The 27,761-nt window shown below is 39.8% G+C and overlaps 1 protein-coding gene across 7 annotated transcripts in view; it reads left to right on the top strand.

Moving 5' to 3' along the window:
• adgb (androglobin) overlaps positions 1 to 25,729 on the top strand; it is a 38,274-nt gene extending 12,545 nt beyond the window's left edge. For 3 of the 7 annotated variants that reach the window (XM_026142551.1, XM_026142550.1, XM_026142544.1), the window contains 27 exons: positions 165 to 241; positions 1,963 to 2,137; positions 2,560 to 2,653; positions 3,125 to 3,275; positions 5,643 to 5,685; positions 6,591 to 6,705; positions 6,813 to 6,876; positions 7,010 to 7,105; positions 7,511 to 7,622; positions 7,825 to 7,963; positions 9,687 to 9,801; positions 10,678 to 10,845; positions 11,783 to 11,912; positions 12,292 to 12,426; positions 14,271 to 14,364; positions 15,027 to 15,158; positions 15,320 to 15,473; positions 15,657 to 15,844; positions 15,949 to 16,115; positions 16,969 to 17,120; positions 18,502 to 18,613; positions 20,587 to 20,720; positions 21,548 to 21,703; positions 21,846 to 21,924; positions 22,011 to 22,113; positions 24,770 to 24,953; positions 25,091 to 25,729. In XM_026142551.1, coding sequence (XP_025998336.1) covers positions 165 to 241; positions 1,963 to 2,137; positions 2,560 to 2,653; positions 3,125 to 3,275; positions 5,643 to 5,685; positions 6,591 to 6,705; positions 6,813 to 6,876; positions 7,010 to 7,105; positions 7,511 to 7,622; positions 7,825 to 7,963; positions 9,687 to 9,801; positions 10,678 to 10,845; positions 11,783 to 11,912; positions 12,292 to 12,426; positions 14,271 to 14,364; positions 15,027 to 15,158; positions 15,320 to 15,473; positions 15,657 to 15,844; positions 15,949 to 16,115; positions 16,969 to 17,120; positions 18,502 to 18,613; positions 20,587 to 20,720; positions 21,548 to 21,703; positions 21,846 to 21,924; positions 22,011 to 22,113; positions 24,770 to 24,953; positions 25,091 to 25,297 — 3,476 coding nt within the window. In that variant the 3' untranslated portion in view covers positions 25,298 to 25,729. Of the gene's footprint in view, positions 1 to 164; positions 242 to 1,962; positions 2,138 to 2,559; positions 2,654 to 3,124; positions 3,276 to 5,642; positions 5,686 to 6,590; positions 6,706 to 6,812; positions 6,877 to 7,009; positions 7,106 to 7,510; positions 7,623 to 7,824; positions 7,964 to 9,686; positions 9,802 to 10,677; positions 10,846 to 11,782; positions 11,913 to 12,291; positions 12,427 to 14,270; positions 14,365 to 15,026; positions 15,159 to 15,319; positions 15,474 to 15,656; positions 15,845 to 15,948; positions 16,116 to 16,968; positions 17,121 to 17,236; positions 17,246 to 18,501; positions 18,614 to 20,586; positions 20,721 to 21,547; positions 21,704 to 21,845; positions 21,925 to 22,010; positions 22,114 to 24,769; positions 24,954 to 25,090 lie in introns of all 7 variants that reach the window. The other 4 variants (XM_026142548.1, XM_026142546.1, XM_026142547.1 and 1 more) reach the window with 4 other exon arrangements.
• Positions 25,730 to 27,761: the final 2,032 nt, after the last annotated feature.

The raw sequence follows: 27,761 nt of genomic DNA, 5'->3' as shown, positions 1-27,761 counted from the left end.
CTTTCTCTTTTGTTGGATTTAATTTAATTGTTGTGTGGCGCTTTCACTATATTGATGTTACTATTTAGAATCAATCACATTTAGTCTAAAATTAGTTGTATATTAACACTTATGACAATGCAGTTTAACTGTACCTGTTATTCTTCATTGCGTGTGTTTCTCAGCAGACCCTGACATAGTGGTTTGTGCTGCCTGCTACCCTTTTCAACTACATAACGGTTCCTTTGGGTTTCGCCAAATGGTATGTCTTTTTAATATTCCTCCTAAAATGTTGACCACGTATATATGTTGACTCATAATGTGCAATTTTTAGTCTTCAGACTTTTGGAACTATGAAATTTCGATTTCACTTGCTAGAGATTGTAGTTAGGTATTTAGTGCAAATTTTGCGAGGATACAAATTCACATTTTGATGTAACTGTAACATGCACATCGTGACAGGTTTAAAGTATATATACACAAATTTTATGTAATGATTTCATATACTGTACTGTGTCTTGAGTCAAGACTCATTTCTTTATATTTATTTAACTGTAATTTTCTAAAGGCTCCTGAGAAATAGTTCTGCAGGCTCTCCAAAGGTTTTTTGTATGTTAACCCACTTAACATGTAACTATGAATCATCCAAGCATTAATAAAATCACCTAATTCACAGAATGAACCAGTGTTGTATCCACACAACTTAGCAAAGAACCAGTTTCAAATGGTATCTTTAGGCACTTTGTTACAAGTGGTCTGTTACAAAAACACATAATTTGTTCCCATTTCCTGAGCTTAATCTTTGAAAAATGTGAATGATAACAGAGTTTGACAGGCATAAAACAAATAAATAAAAAATCTGACATATTTCAGCATAATTAGCAGTTTATCCTTAAAAAATCTGAGGCCTGAAAAATGTTTATAGCAAATGAACAGTATCTGAAAGTCTTGTGCTTAAGTAATATCCAGCAAAGATCTGGCACAGGACCTGAGAGACACACTAGACCCTTTACTTGAGCCATCTACTGTTCGTTGAAAGCTCATCAGAAATGGTCTCGGTGGAAAGCTGGCTGTCAAGAAGCCATTCTCTAGAAAGGGAAACAGCACAAAGGGCTGAGGTATGCCAAATTACACAAGAACTGGACTGAAATTCAGTAGCAACAGGTCTGATGGAAAATTTCCAAGTTTTACATTTTTGATTTAAAATGCCACCAGTATGTATGGTGGGGTTCATGACAGTGAGTGTCTACAGTTATCTGTAAAACATACTGACACACTGGAGTCTCTGTCATGGTTTGGGCCAGTTGTGTCGGAGATCTTTTCAAAATTGATGGTAAATGGACTGGTGCTTATATAGCTCATTGGCAGGGGTTCCAATTGTCAACAGGACAGTAATCACAAGCACACTGCCACTGCAGTAATTATACCTGGGTGGAAAAACACACAATGAAACTCAGTCAGGGATTGGCCTCCCCAGAGCCTGTACCTCCACATTATTGAAGCAGTGTGGGATCATCTTGACAGAGAAAGGAGCAAAACACATGCAAAGAAGAGCTTTAAACGTCCTTCAAGAAGCCTGGAGAACTATTCCTGAAAAGAAATTTTTCCCAAGAGAGTTCAGGCTATGATGTTTAAAAAAGTGATCATACCAAATATTGACTTTAAAGCTCATTAGAATTGTGCAATTGCTGTTTTTGCCTTACATACTGTATTTTCATGTATTTTGGCAGATGTGTCTGAACTTATTGCCTGAATGATTCTGTCCTCCATGCTAATATGTCGCTATGTTTTTAAACTAACACCTTAGATAATCACACAATATTGTTAAAATGCAGTGGGTGTTAAAGATTAAAAAAATGTTTACTATATACACCCCTAAACCTGATTGGAGAACAGTTTCTAATTATCTGCCAGAGTATTTTTTAAATATTAATGGTTGACTCCTGCATGCATGATTTCTGTGTATGTGTGTCGGTTATGCAGGCTAATTCCTCTGAATTTCTACGTCGTTATGGCCTCTCCTTGCTACACAGCCATGCTGTCCTGTTGACTCGTACCCGCGCATGCCCGCTAGAGTCACCACCCAAACCTCCACCTGTGCCCCGTTGGAAACTCATCCGTCAGCCCAAGGAGATCTTGGTCACTGCTGAACCAAAGAGTAAGTTAGAGGAAGATTGAAACAGGAAATGAAAGATGTTAAAATTAAGTTTGGAAAAAAGGCGGTGAAGGAGAATCAGGAGGAGTATGCAGGGGAGGATATCAAACAAATAGAAAAGCACAAATTATGCGATAGCGTGTAGGTGAATGTCATAAATAAATATGACTCCAACGAAAAGTGAGTGTTAATGCAGGAGATTTAGAACCTGCACTAGAGAGGGCATGCAGCACCGCATGCTGAAATGAAAATAGGAGTAGGGCAGCTACATTATTTCAGTTTTGAAAATAGCTGCTGGCTCAGGCATATCTGACATCAGCTGATCTCTGAGTGAAAAACAGAAAATGAAGTAAAAAGAGTCCGAGTGTGAAAAATCGGTGCTGGCATGATATGTAAAGGTTTTTTTTCTCTCCCTTTTTTTGTAGAGATCCCTTTGTCAAAACCAGAGCAGTTCATTGAGGTTGCCAGCCCTTTTCTCTCCTACCGTACCAGGAGCAGCGGGGGCTCAGTTCCAGAGCCGTGCGTACACTGAAACTGATAAATTTATAAATAACATTTTCTTCTCTCCTTTCTGATGTCTTTCAGTAGTCTATAGGTAACCTGAGCCTGACCTCTTTATAGAAAAAGGAAAGCATGATAACAGCTTCCATATGGAGGTCAACAAAGTACATCACCATTATCATAATACACCATTATCACCTGGTTTTTTTTTTTACGATCTTACCTAACCACCATCTCGACTCTCTGTTATGAATGCATTCGTAGTAATTGAGAAATGTGAACTATGGGAATTTTGCTTTTGTGTTTTACAACCCACAGTGGAGTAAAGATTAGAGATTTGCTCCTTTTGCTACCGTAATACTATATATTTTTGTATCAACAAAGAAAAATGGCAGATTATAGAATGCAATGAGATCTGTGCATGGTATGATTATGATATGTTACATTTGCACACAACTTGGTGCTTGAATACGTGTCTTTATGTGTCAGAGAGACCAAGCAAAACACTCCCAGGAAGTGTTCCCACAGATCCCCTCTGGTCTCCATTACTGAGGAAGAGGAGACTGAATGTCAAGAAGGCCTTGAGCTTGACGCGGCTGAATGCACCACTAACTCACCAAACTGCACTGACAAAATGGAGGTATATAGCATTATGGTCCACGAGGGCGAAATATTTTCAGATTTCACAAATATTTGCAAACAAAGCATCGTTGTAGAACCGCTGTTATCCCTCAAATAGAATTTAAGCATCTGTGACCTGTTGGAATGCCAAAAAAGGAATGAATGAAGACATTATTTTATTTCTGCAAAAAGATTTGTTGCCCTTTGTCATGTCTTCATTTCATTGCTTTCCTGTTGCCTCACTCGTCTCTCTGCCCTGCATGTATGCGGTCAAAGGCTATTCAGAGTAGTTCTGTGTGTCAGTGACAACACGGCTGCCATCCCCCAGTCTCAAAGTCACTTCTGTTGTCTCCCAGCCAGGCCACTACTGACCAGGGGCACATCTGCACTAAAGAGAGAACCAGCTAGAAAAGGGAAATAACAGGGGGTGGGGATTCATTGTAGCAGACACATGCAGACAAAGAGAAGAGGGCAGAAACAAAGATAACAAAGACTAAAAAAAAGGGTGGACAACTCTATTGTTCAATTAAAATTTTTTTAGGGGAACTAAAAAAAATAAGAAAATATAAACAGAGTCACATTTGCACTGAAATAGATGAAAGCGGGGCAAGAAACTGGGAAGCGGGGAAGAGAGAATCTCTGGTGTGTGGTGGTGGTGAGCTGAATGCGTGGGTTTCATGCAGGGAGAGGTCATGTACTGTGCTGATGAAAAAAGCAGCGCAATTAGATGATGAGCCATCAGTGTCTGCGTCTCCTGGGGGCTTCATTATTACACTTCACTCCTAGCATAGGGGAAAAAATAGAGTTCATATTAATCGCCCTCTTGTGTAACTGTGACCAGTTATAGAGCGGTTAGGTTAGGGCAGTGTGGACATGCTAATTTGATGTGTCGTTTGATGTGTGTGCAGGCGTGTGTGTGTGTGTGTCACATGGGCCACATTTATCTAAAGTGTGTGTTCCTGCTCTTGACAAGCACATGGCAGGGTCACGTGTTGACAGACTATAAATGACATGAGAGGGGTTTTTTCTTTTGGTTTTTTTTTTGATCCAGCTCTATATTTCTATGAGAGAAGAAGGTGCCTTCACATGATGTGCGTAATACCCTAAATGCCCCACTCTCTCAACCGTAGTGTGGGTTAGAGCATTATGTTTCAACTTCTAATATGAGTATGGTAGTCATTAAACAACCAAGCACCTGCATAGTTTCAGTTTGCATCACTAATTACAGTTTATCTCAGGGGGAGAATGTTAAATTAGTTAAGAGTACATTGGAAATGCTTTAATTTGTCTGTGCAAAAATAAAACGGTGGGGTGGCTTTTGATAATGCCATCTTTCTCCCATCATGACTGTGATTTCTTTTGTGGAAAATTGCTGAAAAGCCAAAAGCAGCAGCTAAACTCCTAGGAGCCCTGTGTGTAAATTGTGTCTGTCTCAATATCTCCTTAGTCTACACAGGTAAAACAAGCAGCGCACCAAAGTGCCGTGCTGTCAGTGAACAGGACCTACCACAGACTGGAGCTCGAAAGCTTAAAGTTTTATGCACACAAGACACGTTGACATACGCGCTGACATTTTTGCAGCAGGAAAGTGTTGCTATACAGTGATGAAGAGGAGGTCAAGTGTGCCTCCTAATCACAATGCCTCTTTCCGTCTGTCTGGGTCTCTGGGTACTTATTCAAATATGCGGTGACTCACATACAGAGACACACACACTCACTCTGACTCATCAGAGAGTCTTGGCAGGGGTTGCTTTGAAGTTACACGACATGAAGATATATAATTCTTCTTCGGAGCTGAGTAAACTGTTGGACGTTCACCAGAATTTTCCCAGAGGGGAGCATTGTTTGAAATACATTTTTAAAAAAAAAATCTTTTAAGGAGGTGGGGAGGCTGGAGGAAAGTTGGAGCCAGCTGATATTGGTGTACTAATTCTTGCACTTCTCTTTGATAGCTCTAATGCTCTTTTAAAGACCGCAGCATCTTCCTTCTTGCTCACACCAAACATAATGCTACTTGAAGCATATGATAATAACTAATTAGCTATGTTTCTTTATTGTGCTGGCCAGATAAGCATGAAATCAGGACTGTTTAGTAAATCCCCTCTCAGAGAAGCAACACACTAAACAACATTATAACTCCTCATCTGTCACTGACAGTCGGGGTAAATTAGAGCTGGTATTCCCTGTTGGTGTTTTTAGCAGGGGGAGGGGCAGACCCTGTCACATTAAACCGTGTCTCAGTGTTGGGTGAGAATGGCCCAACACCACAGCTGGCATGGAATCACTAGAGGGTGGAAGCGTATCTCTGCCAGTGCTACTCTGTCAGCAACACACAGTTCATGCCTCTCTCACTTTCTCTTTTTTCACTCTCTCGTTGTCCCTTTAGGTTACTGCAGAGGACAAGAAGAACAGTGATGACATCTCCAATGGTAAAAGCTGTTCCTTTGCAACACCAGGCCCCTAATGCGAGCTGTCTTTGAATCCCAACATAAGATGGCTTTACCCGAGGTCAAATATTAGACTGCCACAAATAACAAATGCCCCTTATTTTCAGTTTTTTCTGGATTTTTTATGCAGTTGACATATGTTATGGAGGTCTTCATTACTGTTTGACTCGAACGGCATCCGTGCATCATAGTCCCAATTAATGTAATTAGACGTATTTTTATCTCTTGCCTCCAATCCAACCATCGTCCTCTCCGTGCTTGTAGCGGTTGGTCGAGACGTTTTGAAAAAGATAGGACTGAAATTATGCTTTGTGACAACCGGCCAATTCCTTGCCTCCTCTCTGCCCCCGTTTAGTTGCTTAGTAACACCTGCAGTTTGAGTTAACGGACCACCATTGCTCAACAGCAGAGACGGTGGCCCTCGCCACCTCAGCTTTCTGATCAGACTCTCGCTTTAAGTAGAGCTCGGGGGCAGACTGTTTGTATGTGTATGGGTGTGCATGTGTGTGTTTTTTGGGGATGTGTGCATATGTCTATGAGATGCATTGAGATAGTGGGAGTCGGTGAGTGGGAGTGAGGATGTGCATGTGTGCTTACACTGTGCCATTATGTGGGAGTTTGGCCAATTCGGCTCGCTGTGTTTAAGATAATGATTTGAGTCTAGGATAACTTGCTATGAGTCACAAAAGGAAAAGCGTTTAGTTACTGAATTTTGACAAAGAGGATATCAAGAATTTTACCCAGTGGCTCCACTTTCAGCTAGGTGTCTATATTCTACATGCATACTACGTTATACCAAATGACTAACACAAGAAAATGCATGTATATAAATGTATTATTACTCAGGAACGGTGCCACCTTATGTTCAATTTAAACTTTATTTGCAGATAGGCCCCAAACTGAAATCAAAGAGCCTGTAACTGAGGAATCCTACTATGCGACTAACAAGCCAGTCCTACAGAAGACCTGGGTTGACCTGGAGGACTTTGATAAATGCTTTCAGTGAGACACATATACATACATGCAGAAATAGGTTCTGATTAATATCATAATCGCTCATGCTAAAAAATAAAATAAAGTAAGCGGGGTTATTTGTATTCTAATTTCAGGACTCTCTTGGTGTTTCATAAGCCACAGACTTACCAGCATCATATTCAGAAATCACATTTTAAGGTACAGACTGTGCAAGTTCTATCTACGGGACTAAACTTTGGTTTTATTTTCCCACGTAACTGAATGTGCTTTGACATACAATTAGTAATTGTACGGGACATATTGTGATTAACTAAGCTGGTTTTATCTGCAGAATACTGTCCTCTCCAAAACAACAGTAGCCGTCAAATGCAGTGGATCATCCACACAGACACTTAGCTCCGGATCCCTTGCTGTAGCAAGCCCTGAAGTAAGCATGTAAACAACAGCAACACTCCAATATGCATACTAAGAATTGTCTCGACTTGTTATTCTGAAATTCATACTTTCTGACCCTTTTGGTCTCTGTCAGTCTTCCCCTCTCTTTGTCTCCTGCTTTGCCTTTCTCAGCAGCTGCTTTTTCTGACATTACTTAAGTCTTTGTCTCTGTATCTCTCATTTAGGTGCCAACTATGAAGCCTCCACCTGTTTTTTGTTTTTACTTCTGTTTATTTGAATCCCCCACTGCAACCATGCTCCCTTCTCTTCTCTGAATTTTCCTTCAACTGCTCCTCCACTAAGCCACCGTTCTATTAGTTTATCTTCCATGTCTCCCGACGGCTTTCTGCTCTTTCTCTCTTCCACTTGTCCTTCTCCGTGTTTGTGTTTCTTCCAGCAGTGTCCAGAGGTGAGAGGCACTTATTACCTGTGTGTGGACAGCCTGCAACCTTCCCAGATCCTCATCAGCTTCTCTTCTCTTCTTCTCTGGGGACATGCAGCTGAGGAGAGTAAGGGCTTATCAGTGCACAGACACAGACACACATACATGGAAACACAAACACTAACTTTCCTCGCAGGTACAAACCGTGCATCAAAGACATATTTAATCTACATTTTGGGTTATTTTTATTTTTATTTTGTGAAACCACTGTAATTTTGTTCCCTGCAGAGTGCCACCAGTGCATTTATTTTTTTACTCCACTTTCACAGAACAGGAAATGTCAGCAGCACGTAGGTCTGCAGTTCTCATCGCCATGCCACACTCCTGGACAAGTCTGCAGTCTCAGCTGCCAGTTCTCTCCATCAAGACCACCTCCACAAAGGCAGCTGTGTTAAACTTGCCCTCGGGGTAGGACAGCACTGCTTTATATTAAGAACTGTAGAGTATTTTGATCAAAATGATAGTCTTAGATTAAATTTGCAGCAATGCCTTTGTAGTATCATCGTACTGTACTTATTATGCTCCATTGTTTCTTTTGCCTAGGATTTTGGTGATGCTATGATTTCCTAATAACACATTACACTCAACACACAATACTAAGTAAAAGCATTACAATTGTATCCATTCTAATCTCATCCTTATGTAGCTTTAAACCTTATCTTCTGACTTCATTGTCAAGTTATGTATTGAAACAAAAAATCAGCTGTTTTAGCATTTCTTAACACTTCAATTCTCCTCCTTCACATTTACTCTCATAATCCTAAATTACCCTAAGCGGTATGTAATTGTCATCACGGGAACTTGTTCTAATAATGGTGAATTTTTCCTTTTTTGTACAGCACCTGTGAGATCTTTTGACAAAGAAAAGAAAATGTTCATGTTTCACACTTGTTGGGATTTATACAGCTGAGCAAAGATCTGTTCTGCATAGCTGTAGAGCATCCTGCAGAGGGTACCCTGCAGAGGATATCTTGCCTACCTCAGATGCTCTGAAAAGCAGTAAAAAGCATCTGTCCTAGTCTCTATTATTGGGTGTGACTTGGCCTAGAAGCAGAGGGCCTAGTTTCTGGGGTCAGGTGCAGGTATGGAGGAGTGCAATTACCACTGAGCCATAATCACACACATAGCACTCAACTAACCATGCCCATAAACCTCATAGTATTAGCTCTCCAAGACATAATATCTGATCTTGCTTCTGGGCAGCAATCATTTTAAAGCTCTCTTTGTATGCCCATTTTCATATGTTAAACTTTATGGTCTCGCCATTCACATGCTGATCTGTGCTAATCTGTTAATGTTAAAGAGGTTTTTTTTCCATTATAATCTTGTTTTTAAGTCTCTTTTGTCTCAGTTTCTGTTTTAGTTTCTTCTCACTGTCTTCTCTCCCATACGCCTTATCTTCTTTTGTCTCGCTCGCATTTATTTCCCTTTTGAATGTTTCCACAGTACTAGCCCAGCTCTGCCTCAGTGCTCATCCATCTAGTTAGGGCTGTAATGGCTAAATTATGTAAAGCTAATGGGGCCAAGAAAGTGGAGCTCCACTCTCTCATGCCTGACCAGGCCTTGTGAACTCAGTTTGGTATTTGGTGGAGAGGACATTAGGCTACTGCACATCTGACTGTCTGACCTAGTCAGTATTATTTGACAGGAACATAGCTCCTCTAATGCAAAAAAAAGAAAAGGAATTTCTCTTTGATTTTGTAGCTTCTGTTAACAACTGCATGAATTACAGGACCCACGTTTTTGCACCAGACCATCACATTGTAACTAGTTAATGAGTGCTATTCACGTTCTCTGTCAGTAGCTTTAATTGTTAAATACAGCAAAATGTAAATAAAAACAAAATGCAGAAACACATTTTTTTTGAAATGTGGTTGTAGGACAAAAATAGTTGGTGATTCTACACAAATAGTTTGATTTTCTTTTGATTTCTTTATCCTAGATAGTTTTATAGTTGAATCTAAGAAGGAAACGTCACTCTGTGGTTGAACTAATGGCAACACGTCAGGCCCGGTGTGGACAGACTGAAGGTCACAAGCCAAATAGGCTGGAAACCACAGGTTTTAGGAAAGTGCAATGAATGAGTGATTGCTTTCAGAATGCAAATTTTTTTTTGTGCTCTTCCCATCAGGCGGCATGTGCTGTGCATCCACATAAATGCAGCATTGGGTTACCATGTCCACCTCTGCAGCAAGACACCATTTATCTTTGGAGAAGAAGAAACCATCATGCCACACCTTACAAAGGTGCCTTTATTTATGACAATGATGGTAATTCCATTGTAGTAAATGGGCTGCTTTCTGAGCGGTGGCGCTCCTTTCAGAATATTATCCTGCAGCCGTATTCTGCCACATGCTGCTACTAAATAGATGCACATTCACATTTCTGATATAAGATTTGACATGTAAATGGCTTTCTTTCTTTCTTTCTTTCTTTCTTTCTTTCTTTCTTTCTTTCTTTCTTTCTTTCTTTTTTATCTCCAGGAAAATTTTCACAAAAATAGAAGTGATCGCTTTGATGATACAGTATATGTAAATAGAAAGGGTCAAAGGGGCGCATACTGACTAAGAAATATAAGGGGTGGTTAAACACATGGAGAAACTAGCCCTCATGGTGTTCAATTTAAGCACATCTGTCATGATATTTTGTGGTGAAATCACTGGAACAGAATAAAATAAAGGGAAACTAAAGAGAATATGTGCTTTTTATCCTACCTCATGACATTTTTTTTTTTTTTAAAGCAGAGCTTTTTGGAACATAGTGACAAAGAGGATAACATTGCCCTTGTTGCAATCTCCTCACTGTGGCATTTTGAAACTGGGCTTACTCCAGCTTCAATTTAAAAAATCACATCATGTTAGTGACTCTGCTCTCACACATTTTCTCTTACCTTTGTATAGCTGAATTTATATTTTTCATCTTTCTTTTGTCGATTGTGTAGCCTTAGCCCATCACTGTTTATGTGCATATAGCAAATGTTCTATAAGCAATTCTGATTTGATCACCATGGAAGTGCACCAGATTGTAGCATGATACACTGTCCTTGTTTACTTTCTGTCTGTGTAAACTCCCAACACTAAATAAAACTGAGATGCCTCCCAACTGTTCTTCTCTTTTAATAGGAAAGTGCCCATTTCACTGAGCAGGCCTCTTCCATCTTTAGGGCCCTGTCCAGATTGGTGGCTTCTTTTAGTGATAAGCAGCAGCAGCCAGCACTAAGAAAGGGTCTGGAAGAAACTCACTGTCCCAGAAACATCAGCACCACCCAGGAAAAATGGGAGCACTGCAAGGTAGTTTGCTCATAGGTACACACAGATTCTATGTAGAGTGCATAGCTCAGCATCCTTTATACCTTTGGCAAGTCATTGACAGTTGACAGCTGCTAAATCTATATGTTGAAAAATTCGTTTTACAGTTGTTAGGCCATGTCTTTAATTTAGATTAGATAAATTACATTGATTTATGACTTTGAATGACCAGAAACTTAATTTATTATTGAACAAATATGTTTGGCTGTTATAGAAAATTAGTGTTGCTTAATTGACATTGATTTACAATAGCTCTGAGGAATAATCATTTCTGACTGGTCAGAATTTCTGAATTGCCTCAATGGAGTCCATATTTATGCGACTGTGGTGTCTTTTACTTGGAACCGAATGCATTTTTCACAAGCCTTACAAAGATACCAATGGAAGAAAAGGTTTTCATTTAAAGAATTTAGGTAGTGGTAATGACTGATGTGGGGTCTAACAACCCTCCTACACATGAAAGGCTATTGGTCATAGGAGCTATGGATTCACATAGTTACAATTTTGCAAAATGTGCAACCACAACAAAATGACCGTACATCCTCTTTAATTTGGTCATTGCTGCTGTCTTTCCTCCTTGGCCTTGTGTTACACACACCCAAATGGTCACATTTGCTGATGATCAATTAATTAAGTCTATTTGATTAGCAGGTCCTGGCTGCTACCTACCCTCCTAATTCAAATGGAAGCAGTAAAGGTGTACTTGGTTTTTCACACACTCCTATATTTTAAATAAATGACACATTGTAATGACACATTGTAATATGCCATATATTGGTGTTCATCTCAGGTTGTATTTAGGTGATTTTAAGACCTGCTCAGGCTTGCTTGCTTGTTATGTCCTGGTATGTAAAACCTTAGAATTGACAGAAGGTGTGTTTTCTTTTTACCATGACTGCATGTGTTCTGGTGTTTGTAGGTGTTTAACTTGGCAGTTTACCACATGCTGCGTGAGGCTCTGGGGAGGAAGCTGAAAGCAGACGAGCAGTTTGCTGTACAAGCTCTCACTGCTGACCCTTCACTGTTCCCTGAAGAATACCCCCCTATATGTAGGTGCCACTTATTTGTTTGGAGATATTGTATGCTATCATGTTATATACATAACATTAGAAGCTCATAGATGTAATCAGTTGTGCTAAGCTTATAAAAGTCTGTATACCTAAATATATATACTAAATATATATACATATATATATATATATATATATATATTTATATATGTGTACTAAACTCAGTAGCTTTAAACACTTTAGGGCACTGACTCATCCTAAGTAATTGTTCACATTAGAAATGTCATAAGATTGCAACTACACATTAAATCAAAAGAATATTAATAAATGTGTCTTTGTTTACATGCAGTGTCGCTCTTTTCATTAATTCATATTCACCCACAATTTGCTGTTTTATGCCCTCATTCTGTTTGTTAAGTAAATGCAGATTTGGAGCCCCCAGAAATGTGGAGAGACAGGGAGCCAACAGACAGGGAGGTCAAGGCAGTGACCATTCTGCAGGCTGGATTCAGAGGGCACTTAGTGCGCGAGATCCTTGATGCCTCAAAACCTGGTAAACAACTGAATGTACACGCGCACACACAGAGAATATAATATTTCAAGGAAAGTGGTGTGATTCAAAGCTCATCTTTCAAATCAATAATAAAAAATACTGGCTTTTGAGTAGACAGCGCCAGTGAATACTTTATTTTCTGTGCTCTGTGAAGGAGAAGAGAGACACAGCAACTACAGCAATTTAAGTAAAAATAGAAAATGTGCAAAAAGACCCACAAAAACACAGGATGGCCTGTTTTTCATTCCTAGATTTATTATCCAAAAAACCCCTCACACACAAAACACCTGTTAGTTCTGCATTCACTGTATAATTTAGCCTGCTGGCGTACATCGAGCTCCTGAGCAGCAACGCAAATATGTATTGATGAGACTGCCACTCTTACTAATAAATCCTGACCGATGGAGGCTAACCACATCGGGGATACACAGACGAGAGGAAACATGCGCATCATATACATGTGCAAACAGCGTTCCTGCATCACTGACTGATGTTCATTAGTGACATCAACAGAAAGATAGGGAAGAGAAGACGGGGAAGCAGTGGACACTTTCTAGGAAAAATGAGAGATTACATAGAGACAGTGTTGTGCAGCTATTCCAGTCTGGCTTTGGAATAATATACTGTTTTAGTATCAGTGTTGCTTTTGAACAGTTTTCTGGTAAATTAGAAATTTCCCTCAGTTTTAGTGAAAATATTTGGATGTGTTTTTAGAGATAATGTAACAGTAATCGTCTTAATGTGAAGGTCCATCACTGTTTGTTGATTCCCAAGGAATCGCTGAAGGCGATGTACTGCACAGCCATCCTCTGTTTATTGCTGTGCCTTCTCCAGGCAACAACACATGACACTGTGACCCCTCTGAGTAACTTGTACATATGGGGGTATGGACAGTTTCATTAGTGTGGGGTTTGCCTAAAGCAGCACTGTAATACACCAGAAATGAGAGAGTGCCTAATTTCCCATGGCTTGAAAATGTAGCTTGAGCATCTCAGACATCTAAAATACCCACATCATTAGAGTCAGTCTGCCGGCATCTCGAAATTATTATGCTGGTGGTCGTGTGACATTAGTATGAGCACATGTACATGCACACACTGAACAGCTTGACTTTTTTATGAAATTGGCCTAACATAGTTAAGTTCTTTCAAATCAAAGCACAAAGTGCAGCCTTTAGAGTTCCACTCAGAGTGATACTGACTGTCTAACAGCACTTTAAAAAACCATTCACTCAAAACATGCCACAATGTCCACATTGCCCAGGATAGTACTTGTTAATGACATGGTCCCCTTCAAGCACCTCAGTAGTTCCCCGGTATTTATGCGCACTGCTTTTGCTTTATTTTCTTCCACTCTGTTAGCTCCATTTGTAAATCTCATTTGCCAGTCTTACATTATGCTGGTCAGTTTGAAGTGCCACTTAGAAAAGAGAGCTGAGGGCAAGGATGTGTGGCGGGAAAAACTGGGGATACCTTTTGCCACATGTGAATATGTGAAAAAAAAATACAGCATTAAACAATCTCTTCTGAGCATTTCTGTGCACACGCACACATTTACTAATACATGCATACTTGCAAGTATGCAGGATTTCTTGTCAAAAATTGCGTTCTGTCAGAGGGCTTACCTCTCAGGTGAGATGAGTGTGAAAATTAAGTGTCAAGGTGAGAATAATCTTCTCCTATCAGCCTATCGCTGGATGAAGTAAAAATGCACTTTGCAATATCTGCTTCCCACTCTGAACTAGGTCAACTTCAATGATTTTTTCATGCGTTTGACAGCAACATGGGTTTTTCTTTCATCTTTAATGGAGGCTACTTTTCTGTGCGTGTGCTCATGTCGTTCAGGAACGAAGGAGAACCTCAATGCGTCCAAGATCCTTTCATCCGTGTGGTCGACAATTGAATGTGATGCACACAAACATGCAGCTTTCTTGCTGAGGTAAATGAACAACTGAGGTCTATCAAAGTGTATGACAGAGGTGACTAAGTAATAAAAATGTACTGACTGTGTGCGCTTACATGGTGAGTCTAGCAATCGTAGTGGGTTTTTTTGTCAACACAAATATTTGAAAGTATATGAAAGCGCTGCAAATGCGTTCCAGTGCCAATGCTGTGTATATTGCATGGCATGCGTTTAGCCTCTCTGTTGCACTGCATGTCCAGAATCTGCTCCCTCTCCTGGTTGTGGCAGCCTGTGGGGGACATGCAGGGAGCATTTTCCACATTGTGTTCCATCTTTTCCCAGTGGTACCATCTGCTGTTTATACTCTCCCCGTTCCAATCAGCTACCAGCGTCTGCCGAATGACCTGCTGCCTGGGGATGCATGTGTGTGTGCATGAGCAATAAAAGCTCGGTCAATGTGTGTACGGCGGATGAAGAGGTGGTTTTCTTAGCTGACATAAATAATCACTTAAGTCAAAGATCACACTGAAAAGCAAAGTGCATCCTGGTTCTTTCTTATGAAAGAGGCATAGATTGTTTTCTGGGACTTTGTAATGAATACTTCAATTAACTACTTAAATTAAAACTGTATTCATGACATAGTTTTTGCTTAAGCTGAAATTTCTAAATGTGCTCTGAACTTTCTGTTTCTTGCACAGGCATATCATCAACAATTCTAAGAGGAAAGCGGACCTCTACCCATGTCTACGAGATGAATCGACTAAAATCGCCTTTGCTGATTACACTGTCTCTCTTCCAGACACAGCCAACTCATGGGTCTTGGTCTTTAGGTCAGAGAACATTATAAACTCAGTGAAAGAGAATTCCTAGGCTGTCTTGGAAAACCCTGGTGGAAATGCATGATGTCCTCTTATAACCTTGCTACCTAGCCGTGCTAGATATATTATATATATTGATATATTATCGGCTTGATCTTTTTACTGGTTCACAGAGAGATTTTCCTGGTTTCTGAGGAGGTGCTGGTGATACCAAAGGTCTACTCTCCAATCCCTAATTGTCTCCTGCACGTCATAAATAATGACACAGGAGAGGAGGTAAACACGGTCTTCAACAGAGTAGCACCCCATGTCTATCAACCCAATAAGGTGTGTGGATATAACATGAATTTTTTGCGTGGTGCATTTTTTGAACTTTTCTAGTATTATATATAGAAAAATCCTTTTAAAACTCTTTATTATAGTATTTGGTATTGATATTTTCTTTCCAATATACCTCCCTTCTAAAATAAAATTATAATTTTATGATGAACTTTCTATCCCCTGGCCCAGCTTGGTTATACCTTTGTAGCGGAAGCTATCACACCTGAATTACCCCCTTCTGGTGCAAAGTGGAGGATGTGCTTGATCGGCTCAAAGGAACCACTTCCAAAGCTGTCCCGCGACACCCCAGTTAGTGAATTCTCAGTAGAGGAATTACGGGATTATTACATTCCAAATAACAAAAATCTCATTTGTTGGTAAGAGAATTATATGGCATACAGTGTTGTTTTTTAATGTTAATAAAATGGAAAAAGCAGGGATGCTCTGAGAATTTAATGCTATAATGTGAAATGTTTTATAGTTACAGAGTACATGTAACAACAGACACTGTAGCAACCGTTCAGCTTCAGACTTCCCACCCAGATGTATTGATACGTCTATCCATTCTGGACCATGAGAAACAAGTAGCTAGCAAAACCGGGAAGGGCCATGTGGTGATTCCTGTTTTTTTCTTCCTGGTGAACAAAGGTGAGGTGTCATTGGGTGCAGTAACCAAAGCTTGTGATGATCTGTGTTTCATAATTTAACACTCGACATATGAAACCAATTTAACTGTCTCACAGTTTTACTGTTTCTTTCAGTAAATTTTTGTGACCGTAGTTGTTCAGTAGTTCTTGAAATTCCACCTTGCAGTTTTAATTGGTGAGAGCTACTGCAGTCTGCCAACAGCAAACCTGAATCTTTATTCTGCTTACAGTAACATTTGTAGTGTAGTGTAAGACAATCACACACAAGACACGTCAAATTTATGAGGAAGGTGGTATGCTACTAATGTTAAAACGGATTCAGCAGTCAACACTGCTAATATTAGGGTTTGGGGGGTTTTAAACATATGCTGCACTTAAAAAAAAAAAGAGGATTATCTTTCCTCCTACTCTTTTATTTCGTTTTTCTTTTCATCTTCTAGCTGTCCAACAATCCACAGCTGGCCAGCAATTTCTACAAAATCCTTCTTAAAAGAGTTCCATGTTCCTCCCGACCTTTTGAGTATGATTTTCGTTTTGCAGAAAACATTTTAAATGTGGCACTTTTTGTTCTCTCATATGCTGAGAGAAAGCTCTGCTGTTGTATGCTCATTTTAAAACCAAATTGTACACAAAACCGCCCTTGAACCACTTCGGAAAGCACGAGCAAGCGTTCTTAATGTGCTGGAACTCTACCTGTTATTCAGAGTTAATTTTAAATGTTAAAATAATAGGAGAAGAGCTTTAGAATTTTGCACTTATTTGGACCAGATGCTAGAGTGTTTATAAAATGTTTCCTAGTATATTTATTATTCTTGTCTTTTATCAGCATTAATAGATTTCTCTTTCTGTTACAGACACCGAAGAAAATAAACAGGAGCAGTCTCCTTCGGAGAACACTTTCCAGCAAAATGAAGGGGAAGACAGCGCAGTTAAAAAATCTATCTCCTCATCTGACCAGTACCAGCCTCCCACAGAGACTATGGTATCACTGACAACTGTCTGCGTGGTATCTGCTATTGCTCAAACACTTAACTATTCTCACTTTCATGGGCATCTCACTTTCCCTCTCTGTCTCTCTCACCCACGTGCTTGCTGCCTGTTGATATCATTTTTTTCTGCCAGATTACGCCTGTAAGCACACACACACACACACACACACACACACACACACACACACACACACACACACACACACGCAAATTTAGTCTCACCCACACTCACATTCTCAGAGACACAATTTGACAAGAAGAGGAGAGTAGCAGAAACTGGAGGGGTGTTGTTTTTTTACTGTCTGACTTATCAGTGCTTGTCAGGGAGCCATGATTTGTGCATGATTTATGACTCACTGTAATGTCTGAAGACCCCCCATCTAACACACCTGTTGTCTTAGTTTAAGGGTTGCAAAAGCATATGTTATGCTCTGTAGGTGTGTATCATCACATATTCACATGCACAGGCATACAGTGGAAAATGAAAAATAGTTATTGTCATTCATTATTATTATTATTATTCATTCTTTTCTGTGGTGATTTTTTTTACAGTGATGCATCTGGTGAATAATAATTGCTTTTCCTCAGCAAATACTCACAAATACACACAGCAAATTTTTACAAATACACACAGTTAATGCCGCAGTTAAAGCAGTGAATTAAGGCTACAAAAACATGTATTTTTACAGACCTGTTAAGACGTTCGCTTCGGATACGCCATGTGTGTTTTTAAATCTTTTTTTGGGAACACAGTGAGTCAGTAGCACTAAGACAGATAATGTCGGATGACACTGATAGCAGCTATTGATTAGAGCTTAGAGCAGATAAAGACTTAAAGCAGAGGGTGAGTGAATAGAGTGGCGTTGTTTGCCACAGGGACTCACAACACACACAATGATGCATCGTAATGGTGGAATAATTGTAAAGACTTGTGTAGGGTGAGTTGGGGGGGGACTCAAAGATATATGTAAGCGAATGGGAAAAAAATTAAATATATGCCACTTTTATTTTTTGTAGTGCTTTTTCTGTTTCTTTATACGCTTGATTTACTTCTTGGAATTTTGTCTGAATTCTGTCCTTTCTGTTCAGTGTGATGGACGTGGGTGTTACGTGAGATAACCTTGGCTAACCAGCCCTCTGCCTTCACTTAGTTTTTGTGGTGAACATGCACTTTAATTGTTTACCACAGCAGCAAAGTGGGTTCTAGGTCTTTTTTGTCTCCCTGTGTCATGAACACTGATGCAGATGTTTATAGTATATTGTCAGGTTGTGTTGGCTTTAGTTCATAGTTTTGATTCCTGCATAAATCATGTCGTATATGCCTTTTTTTGTATGTGTGTAATGCGTTATATTGTACTCTGATGCAGGTGTTTTACATTGTTCATCCATGTTTCACAGGTTCACAAGTACGTGGTGCAGGCAGAGGTGCTTTATAAGACTTGGAATCTGAGTGAATCCCAGTTGGCTTTTGCTTGTTCAGTCAAAGACTTGGAGAACAATGAGACAAGAGGTACATACTCAAGGCATTTACTATTACCACATCAGTTTCCAAGGGGGCAGCCAGGAAAGAAACCCTGTTTGCATCTTTTTCCTGGAAAACATACACATATGATTGGATTGTTCACTATAGTGCCATGAATCTTCTCACAGATAGGACTGTAATGGGCCATAAAGCAGTTCATTTTTATTATTCTATCAAAACTTTGTCAGCATTTAAGCACTTGGTTCTGAATGGATTTTCTACTAAGCCCTTAATGTTTGTTTTCGCACAGTTTATTTTGTGTTCAGTCTGAAATGTGAGTGATACTCAGTAGGCAGTGTCAGGGGCCAAGGCAGGCACAGTTTATTCTTTGCTTCCACTTGCCATGGGCCTGTAATCACAACTGTAATGAAAGCCAAATGAATGCAGCTGCTTTTGCAGATCATAGAGTGTGATTTCTTGTGCCCAGTGGTCGCTGGCTGTGGCAGTAATCCCGTCCTCTGCCACCAGCTCTTGGTTCTCTGCCTTTAATCATGCTATACAAATTGGATCAATTGAAAAATCACGTCTTTGAAATTGGTTGAAGCTTCTTAAAAAAAAATAAAAAATTGAAGGGGATAAAATAATCGCAGCATCTGTCGATGCTGATTTGAACGGGTTGCTGCATGGGGAGAGCGTGCATGAATGCCTGGAGAGGAAAGCAAGCTTGCTATCACCGAATTTCTGTTGTGTTTTCACCAGAGCTGATGCCAAGGTTCCCCGTACTTAACCATTCAGTTATTCCATTTGCATGATATGAAATCTACAGGTGACATGTGTGTTTGGGTGTGTGTGCGTGTCAGTGTGTAAAATGAACACTGTCATTTGAGACTGCCATAAATAGACAGTGTTTTTCTGTCTTTTTAAATGTCGTTTTTCCTGCATGTTAAGATTTTTTTTGCCAGTTTATGCTCACATTAGCCCACATATCTATCTATATGCCAGTGTCCATACAAAACCGTCTATGTTTTCCCTAAGCTTATGAAAATGGGTCAGTGGGATGTCAAATGAAGCAGGCTCTTGCCCCCTGGTGTCCTGGGAAATATCTCAGCAGGAAAGTGAATTAATTTCATCCAGTTTAACTCCGTCTCAGTGGTGAGCCTCTGCCCTTGATCATGCTCCCTGCATGCTACATGGATACGCACGCACTACATGGCACGCCAAGCCTCAAAACCTCTTTAACAAGCTGTTTAACAATCTGTAGTTAACACAAAAACTGCACTGCTTATGTTTTTGAATGCATGCACATTTTCACATATTTGCCTAAAGTCCTACTGTTGGAGGAGTCAGCCTCAGTTCTTTGCACCGTTACCATGAGAACACACAACAGTCTTTTCTTACAATTTCTTCAAGCATGTCCAACTTAAATCAGTTTTCAGGATCCTTTTGGGATAAATTCCAACAGCACAGATTGATATTTACATCCAGTTTTAGCATTGATTTTTTTTTTTTTTTATGTCTTGAGATAGGAGTAAGTCATTGAGTATTCACCAAAGCTCTTCAGGCAGAATGGCAGGGTGTCAGCTAAATGATGGATTATTACGCCTTTATATCAGAGAAGTGAGACTCATAGTTAATACTTCATCTAAGCTGGGGATTGAATCTGACTCAGTTTTTAAAGTGCAACAGTGCCATCTAGCATACATTCAGCCGCACAGCACCTTTGCTGTTTGTGTGGCAGTCCCCATCTTTAATTGTTTAAGTAGAATGTGAATATCTGATACTGTTGAATGTCTATAGACATGGCATGCATTCAAAACTGAAGCATTTTAACATTTCACATTAGAATTTTTTTTAAAAATCTAAAATTTTAGCATTTCCCAATAAGGACATTAAATAACTTAAATCTAGATCTAATGTAAAGTGAACACCGTAGTTAAAGTATTTATGAAGCTAAATGCACAGCAGGTTTTCTGAAGACAACAGAAAATGTTAATGTTCTTAATCTCTGCTTCATAATGCAGTAAATAAGCTTGAGGATGTAAAGCGTTCATCTACCACTAGCACACCAAATCGTGATGGCCTCAAGTCTGATGCAACCAAAACCCAGCGCAAAACCAAAGGAGACAAGGGGAAGCCAGCTGTCGCTAATGAAACGGTAATGTATTACAACAGTATGGTACAGGAAAGACAAAACACCGCAACTCTGCAAGTCTGTCAACTGCACATAAGGAGTAGAAATATAAAAGCGCTTATAGAAAGGTATATGCATGCATTCACATGTATATACCCATGTTTATACAGTCACCCACTCAGATTGAAGGCCATGTTTACCTAAATGTATTTTTCACAGCGACTTTTAAGTTAAGAGAAGGTGCTAAGATATGTCACAGAGGTCTTGTTGTAGCTTGAGGAGTACAGGATGGAGGCATTTGTTTTGACAGTGTAGTTCACGTCTCTCCAAAGATGTTCATCCAGCTATGAAATGCTAGGCAATGCATATCAGGGTGAACCAAATCTCTGGCCTGCCTGTATACAGGATGTCTGAAACACATTCACCATTCATGATAACATAATCTGCATGGTGAGTGTGAATAATAGTCTCAGATAAGAACTTGGTTCATCAGTCAGAACCACTCAATAAACCTATGATCCACATAATAGCAGCATTTTGATCAAAGCTGTGCCACACATTAAATTCACACATTAAGCACGGTGACATTTAAACGTTTTTCTAATACTGACCTCCTTCGTTTTTCATTTAAAATTTGATGGTAAGTGCAACTTTAATGGAGAAAAGACACTAAGCGATCTCCAAATAAACTAAAAGTTATCTGTTGTGTAAAACAAAGGCAAAAAAACTAAGTTTGAAGTAGACATGCGCACTTTAGCAAACCGACCTTCCGCTCTAGTGTTTGTGTGTCTCAGCATGTGTTATTTTTTTTCTGTGGGTTCTTTGCACTCTGTGTGCAAATGTCTGTGCAGAGCCTTGACCTAACTAAACCAAACTGGATGCTACGTGTTGTCACGGACAACAGCAAAGCAAAAGGCATCGACGTTAAGAGAGACACAGAAAGAATAGACCAGATTAAAACCATTAAAAAAGCATGGGAAATGGCCGAGCCGGGACGCTCTGCCAAGGTAACCCTTTTAATTTAATATATTCTGTCTTCTTTTAGAATATATAATGTACTCTAATTTATTTATTTTTATGTATTTATTTAAGTGGGCTACACTGAAACATACGCTTCAGACAGAATGATTTACTATGTCTTGCTTTTAGGCTTTTCAGTCTCGTCTCCATTTTCTTAAACAAGTGCAGCAAAAAGAGTGTGGTGATGCTGCTACAGAGGAAAACAATGGTATGAATCTTTAAAAATGGAAACATATTTATGTGAACTCATATGGTTTATGGTAATGTGAGCTTGTCCTATTGGTACTTCTATAGATGCTTCAAGACCTGGTCAAGACATCTCTCAGAGTGCATCCAATCAGAAGTTGACTGACACCCCCTGCTCCTTTCCTCACATGGACTACAGTCACTTTACCAGGTTCTCCATTGCTATACTTTTCCGTCTCTGTCCCTTTTCACTCTTTCACTATCTATTTGATTGTTCAGCTTGTCCCAGCATGCAAGCTTAGACGATATAGATGGGAAATGACACACAGCCAACAAAGAAAGTTACATCATCTCATTGTATTTTAAAACAGATGCTTGCATTTTCCTCCCCCTGTTGAGGTCCTGTGGCTAATATGCAGGATGCAGTCTAGTTACCTAATGTAGATTTGTGGACCTGAATTAAGAGCTGGAAGGTTGGTGAATATGTCGGTGTTCTTGTTCTCAGGAACAGTTTGGTTCATACAATATCTGCAGAACATTATTAGTAATTTCCTGTCTTTATGACCTTTGCTCTCATTGGTCCAGTGTGAACAGCAGTGTTACATTGTATACTTAACAGGGCCTGAAAGGGCAATGCAAGGACTTCAAGCTACAGCAGTGTGTGTAATGTATGGAGATAAGGTGGATGCTATTTAGTACGGCTACTGGCATAATGTTTTTTAAGCTGTACCTTTCATTTTTAAGAATGTAATGAAATTATTTACATAATAAGCATTATATTATTTTGCTGTTTATTTCTTCTTTATCCTTTTAAACTCTCCCTTCTCTGTCTGGGTTTATTCTGGGTACTTGGACTTCCCCCCATAGACCAAAGACATGCATCTCAGGTTAACTGGTGATTCTAAATTCTAACCCGCAGCCCTAAATAGGATAAATAGTTAGGAATATGGATGAATTGATAGCTTTGCACTTAATCATTCATATTCTAGTGTTTGATAGTAACTTGATTTGAGTGGGTACTTTGAACATCAGGGTGATTAGTACATGACACAGCAAAAACAGTAAGTAGTTTATTGTTTTGAAATCTCTAAACATTTGGATTTACAGGCTATTCATGCATTAAAAATATACACAAATGTAACATTTGTGAGCCTGCCATTCCTCCTCTTATATAGCTGACTTCAGTTTCTAACAGCACAGCTAAATGTGCCTCAGCCCTCAGAATGACAATACAGCAGCTCCACTACTGACATCAGTTACTGAAGGACTGACAGTAACAGTCACCGAGAGTTTTTACTGCAGCTACATTTTTGTTGTTGTTTATATTTTAGGTTCTGATTTCTATATTTTGAGGCTGGCATTATTGTGTGGGTTAATCTTTGGTTCTGATTTCTACTTTAATGTTACTCTGGTTTCCTTTAAAGGCTAGTTAGCATATTTTTCCTCCTTATATTCTGTGTTATTTAACCTTCCCTGTGTCCTTAACTTAGAATTTCGAGTTCTTCGTCATCTTCAGGGGTTTTATGTTTGGTTGATTTGTGCTTTTTGTGCCTTGTTCTTGTTGCATTTGAGTGCTAGTTACTGTTTATGGAGTCTGTTTGTGATTAGTGACTCTTAGTTATTTCCCGTTTTACTTTTCCCCCAACCTCATTGTCTTGATTGTGTACAACTGTGTCTAGCTTTCCTCAGCTGTCTTTCCTTGCCTGCTCTCCCCATGTGTATAAATAATTCTGTCTTCGTGTTAACTTCCCCGTGTGTTTTCTTTCTGTGATCTGCTGGGCTAATTTAGAGTTTGGGTTTGTAGTTTTCATTGTTAGTTTGAACTGTGAAACAAAGGCTTACCTTCTGTTTTATCCCTCTGCCTCCAGAGTATACATTTGGGTCCTTTAACCTGCAATTCATGACGATTACCAAGAGATTAATTTTTAAATATCTTTGATATCAATGCACATCTAGGATTACAAGCAACTATGAGTTTGCTGCCCATCTATGTGTACCCATCGTAAACAACTATTTGCACTTAATTTTGAGCATCAATAGGGAAAGGGCTTTTTGGTTTTCGTATAAGTCGCTTAGCAATTGACCAATCACATTTCACTTAACCTTGGTTGCATATAGATACATACTGTACAGTGTAAACTGATCGAGTATAGTTAGGAAACAGTTTCACCATAATCCCCCCCAAATTCCACGTTGAGCACCAAAGGTTAAGCCAACAGACTAGCCAATGGCTTTCCAAATTGGTCTATGTCCTGTGTGTGACTGTATTGTCAGAGTAAGAGTTTTAAAGGGAAGAATCTCCCTCCACAGTCCCCCCTGGGTTTCCCATTACTCTCCCTGACACCATCTCTTGTTCCCTCCCTCCATCTCTCCCTCTGTCCATCCCTCTCCAGGATAAATGAGATGATATTTGGGTCTTTTAATTAGAGAGCTATTTCAGGGACACTATGAGCTCGTTACTCCAATGAGATGTGCCCCTCTCCCATCACCTCTCCATCCTCTCCTGCTGTGAGCGTGCGCATGTGCGTGCCAACACGTGTGTCCAGCTAATGGTGGCTGTCGACACTGGCCTGCAATATGAGCAGAGAAAGAGATGTGTTAAGTTTATTAAAGGGTGTCAGGCACATCAAGATTCACACTTGTGTACACACAGGCGTGTCTATATCCTCAGTTTCCCTCTCCAAAAATTTGTTTAACACCTGATCCTGACACAGTAGCTACAGTGCATGTAATGACACTGTGCTATAGTACAAAGTACTTGAACATATCTTCAGATTTCTATTCATTCTCATTAGATGGGTATACATTCATGTGACAGAAAAATGCTGTGCACACCGTATACATTTAGTTCTTGTGCATACATGTAGACACCAAAAGGATTCTCCAGTGGTGATGGACTCATACATAGAAGAGGCCCAGCAGAGGGAGCGCACTGAAAAGATCCAGACTTACCGGTTGGTCCGAGAGCATGTGTTGGAGTGCAGAAAACAGGAGGCGTTCAAAAGGAAGGAGCTAATGAAATGTCAGCTGGAGATGTATCAAAACATGCAGGTAAGGGACAGAGAGGGAGAAGAATGTAATGAAACAGAAAGAAATGAGCCACTGTGGCTATCAAAGTTAAAAGGAGTCAGCTGCCTTTCCCTCTAATTCTTTAACTACTTTCTCGCTGCCATTTCTCTTGTCTCCAGGCAGCCTTTGAGCAGCGCTGTAAGAACTTTCACAATACGTGCGACGCATTTAATAGCCGTCATCGCGCAAGCATCAAAAAGGAACAAGAAGAGAAGGAGGCTCTGGAGGAGGCCCAGTCCGCAGCTCTGGAAAAACAAGCAGCCTTCACCTCTGCTTCCGCACAGCCACCCAACAAGCAAGACAAGAAAGCTGGCAAGAAGAAATGATAGTCTTTAGCACCAACATCCAGTCTCAATTCTCCTCAGTAGACATCTCAGAAGTAGTCACACTGAATTATCGTCATTGTGTCCCAGCACTGTTTACGTGCGCCTTACGAAACAACATCAGATGGGAAGTTTATTTGTTCACGATTCAGTGCGTTCGCCTTTTCACTACACCTTTAACTTTGAAACAACTAGTTGCTCTAACTATAGTGTTTATTAAATGTTCTAGTTTGATAGTAGTTTAACAAAGATGTTCACACAATTATAATATTTAGATCATATCCCATGAGATATTTAATGTGTTCTTTACCTATACTGTTCATTAATAGCTATGAAAGCAGGATTTGTAGTTTTTATTCATTTGAATCTAAAGTGAATGTTCACTGTCCATGTTTTCTCTTTGCTCTACACAAGAATAAAACACGTTTCAAATTCTCTTGCTGAAACTGTAAAAATATTGCTGAGCTAACCTTAAAACTGAATTGGAGGTCTGAAGGATTTTTTTTTAATGGCAAAGCTAGTTTTTAGTTTAAGTTAAGATAAGATAACTCTTTATTGTCATTGCACAGTCATACATACAACGACACGATACGACACATCACAATGCAACACAAACAACACAACACAGTAACTTAACTTAGTAATAAAAAATGAAGAATAAGGCTTGTAAAAGCTGTCCTTGAGTCTGTTTGTCTGGGACCTCAGCAGCCTGAACCTCCTGCCAGACGGCAGCAGCTTAAACACCTGGTGTCCTGGGTGTGTACAGTCCTGTAGGATGCTGCGTGCCCTCTTGAGACAGCGAGTGCTGTACAGGTCCTTCAGGTCCATTTTTCTGAGGATTCTCAGAAAGTGGAGACGCTGTTGGGCCTTTTTTTAAAACCGCAGAGATTTTAGAGCTCCATTGGAGGTCTGTGTCTATGTGCACACCCAGAAACTTGAAACTGGACACCCTTTCCACACACTCCCCGTTGATGCTGACAGGCTACAGCTCGGACTTCCTCCTTCTGAAGTCGACTACCAGTTCTTTTGTCTTGGTGGTATTGAGGTCCAGGTTGTTGTCCACACACCAATCTGACAGCCTGTGAACTTCAGCTCTGTACGCCGTCCCATCTCCCCCAGAGATGAGCCCCCAGAGATGATACAGTGGTATCATCTGCAAACTTAATGACTGCGTTGTCTGGGTGGGTTCTAACACAGTCATGTGTGTACAGTGTGTACAGTAGGGGACTCAGTACACAGCCTTGTGGAGAGCTGGTGTTAAGGCTGAGGGCTGAGCTAAGATGAGGCCCCACTCTAACTCTTTGTACACGGTCTGAGAGGAAGTCTCTGATCCAGGCGGCAGGTGGTAAGAAGGAAGTCCGATTTCCTGCAGTTTAACTATTAGTCTATCCGGGAGTATCGTATTGATATCGTATAAATTAAAAATTAGAAAAACTTGAAGGTCACATTGAGGATTCTTTTTGAGTGATAGTTTCTGTATTTAACTTAATTTTGAATTTAAATAAAAAACTATTTAACCACTTAATATGTCAAACATAATATGTCAAACAAACAAGCTTGCAAGGATCTTCCTTTTGCCTCCTTTGGCTTCACGGAGAAGCCAGTCTCACTTGCAATGTATGGCTGGGACCTTCTGGTGCCCAATATCTTTGATTATATTCCCCCAATCTTTAGTTTTCTTGAAGGTCACTATATTGACCGTACGACTCGATGCATAGTGGGTACAGTCAACCTCCCACAAGCTGAGTGGTACTGATTGATCGCTTGATTGATATATTCTTGCTGATACAGTCACATTGTGCAAGACAAAGCCAAGCACATAACAAAATGTAACACAGGTAGGTGGCAGATCTTTACTGCCACATGGCAACGATTGATTAACATCAAAGCTAAGTGAATGCACAGACTCAGAATGCTGCTGGTGTTTTGTTTTGCTTTTCTGTGGTCAAATATATCTAATATGGTAAAGTGCCCTTTATCTTAGTTTAGTATTTAGCATGCATGTAGTTCTGTGTACCTCAGAGTCGGCTGATCAGCTGAAAAATGAGAAGTTAAATTGGAAATGAAAAGGAAGAGGGTGCCATCTAGTGGACATTAATAAATTCTCATTACCATGCCTGCACTGTGCTGTCTCAAGATTGACAATAATAAATAGTTCAATTTTTTAGCTGCTGCATGGAGGAAATTATCATTATGCTACGCGTGTATATGTGCACATTCTAGACTGCGTGCATGTTTGTGGACCAGATAGCAGGAGGAGAAGAATTATATGTGCCTGCTTGTGTAGTATGTGTGTCCTGCAGCAATTTGCTCCTCTTCTGAGGCTTTTGTACTTTGCTGCTGAAAACCTATAGCATAAAATTCCTCTTTGCAAAAAATGAGTCCCTGTTATGGAGCTAAATTAGGCACATTCAGCATACGCATAACACTTTAGTTGAATTCATTTGTGTGTGTAGTCAAACATGCA

The sequence above is a fragment of the Astatotilapia calliptera genome, chromosome 15 (genome assembly GCF_900246225.1).
Source record: "Astatotilapia calliptera chromosome 15, fAstCal1.2, whole genome shotgun sequence".
Lineage (NCBI taxonomy): Eukaryota > Metazoa > Chordata > Actinopteri > Cichliformes > Cichlidae > Astatotilapia > Astatotilapia calliptera.
The sequence above is the reverse complement of the archived record's forward strand: the minus strand, read 5'-3'. Positions and strand labels throughout refer to the sequence as shown.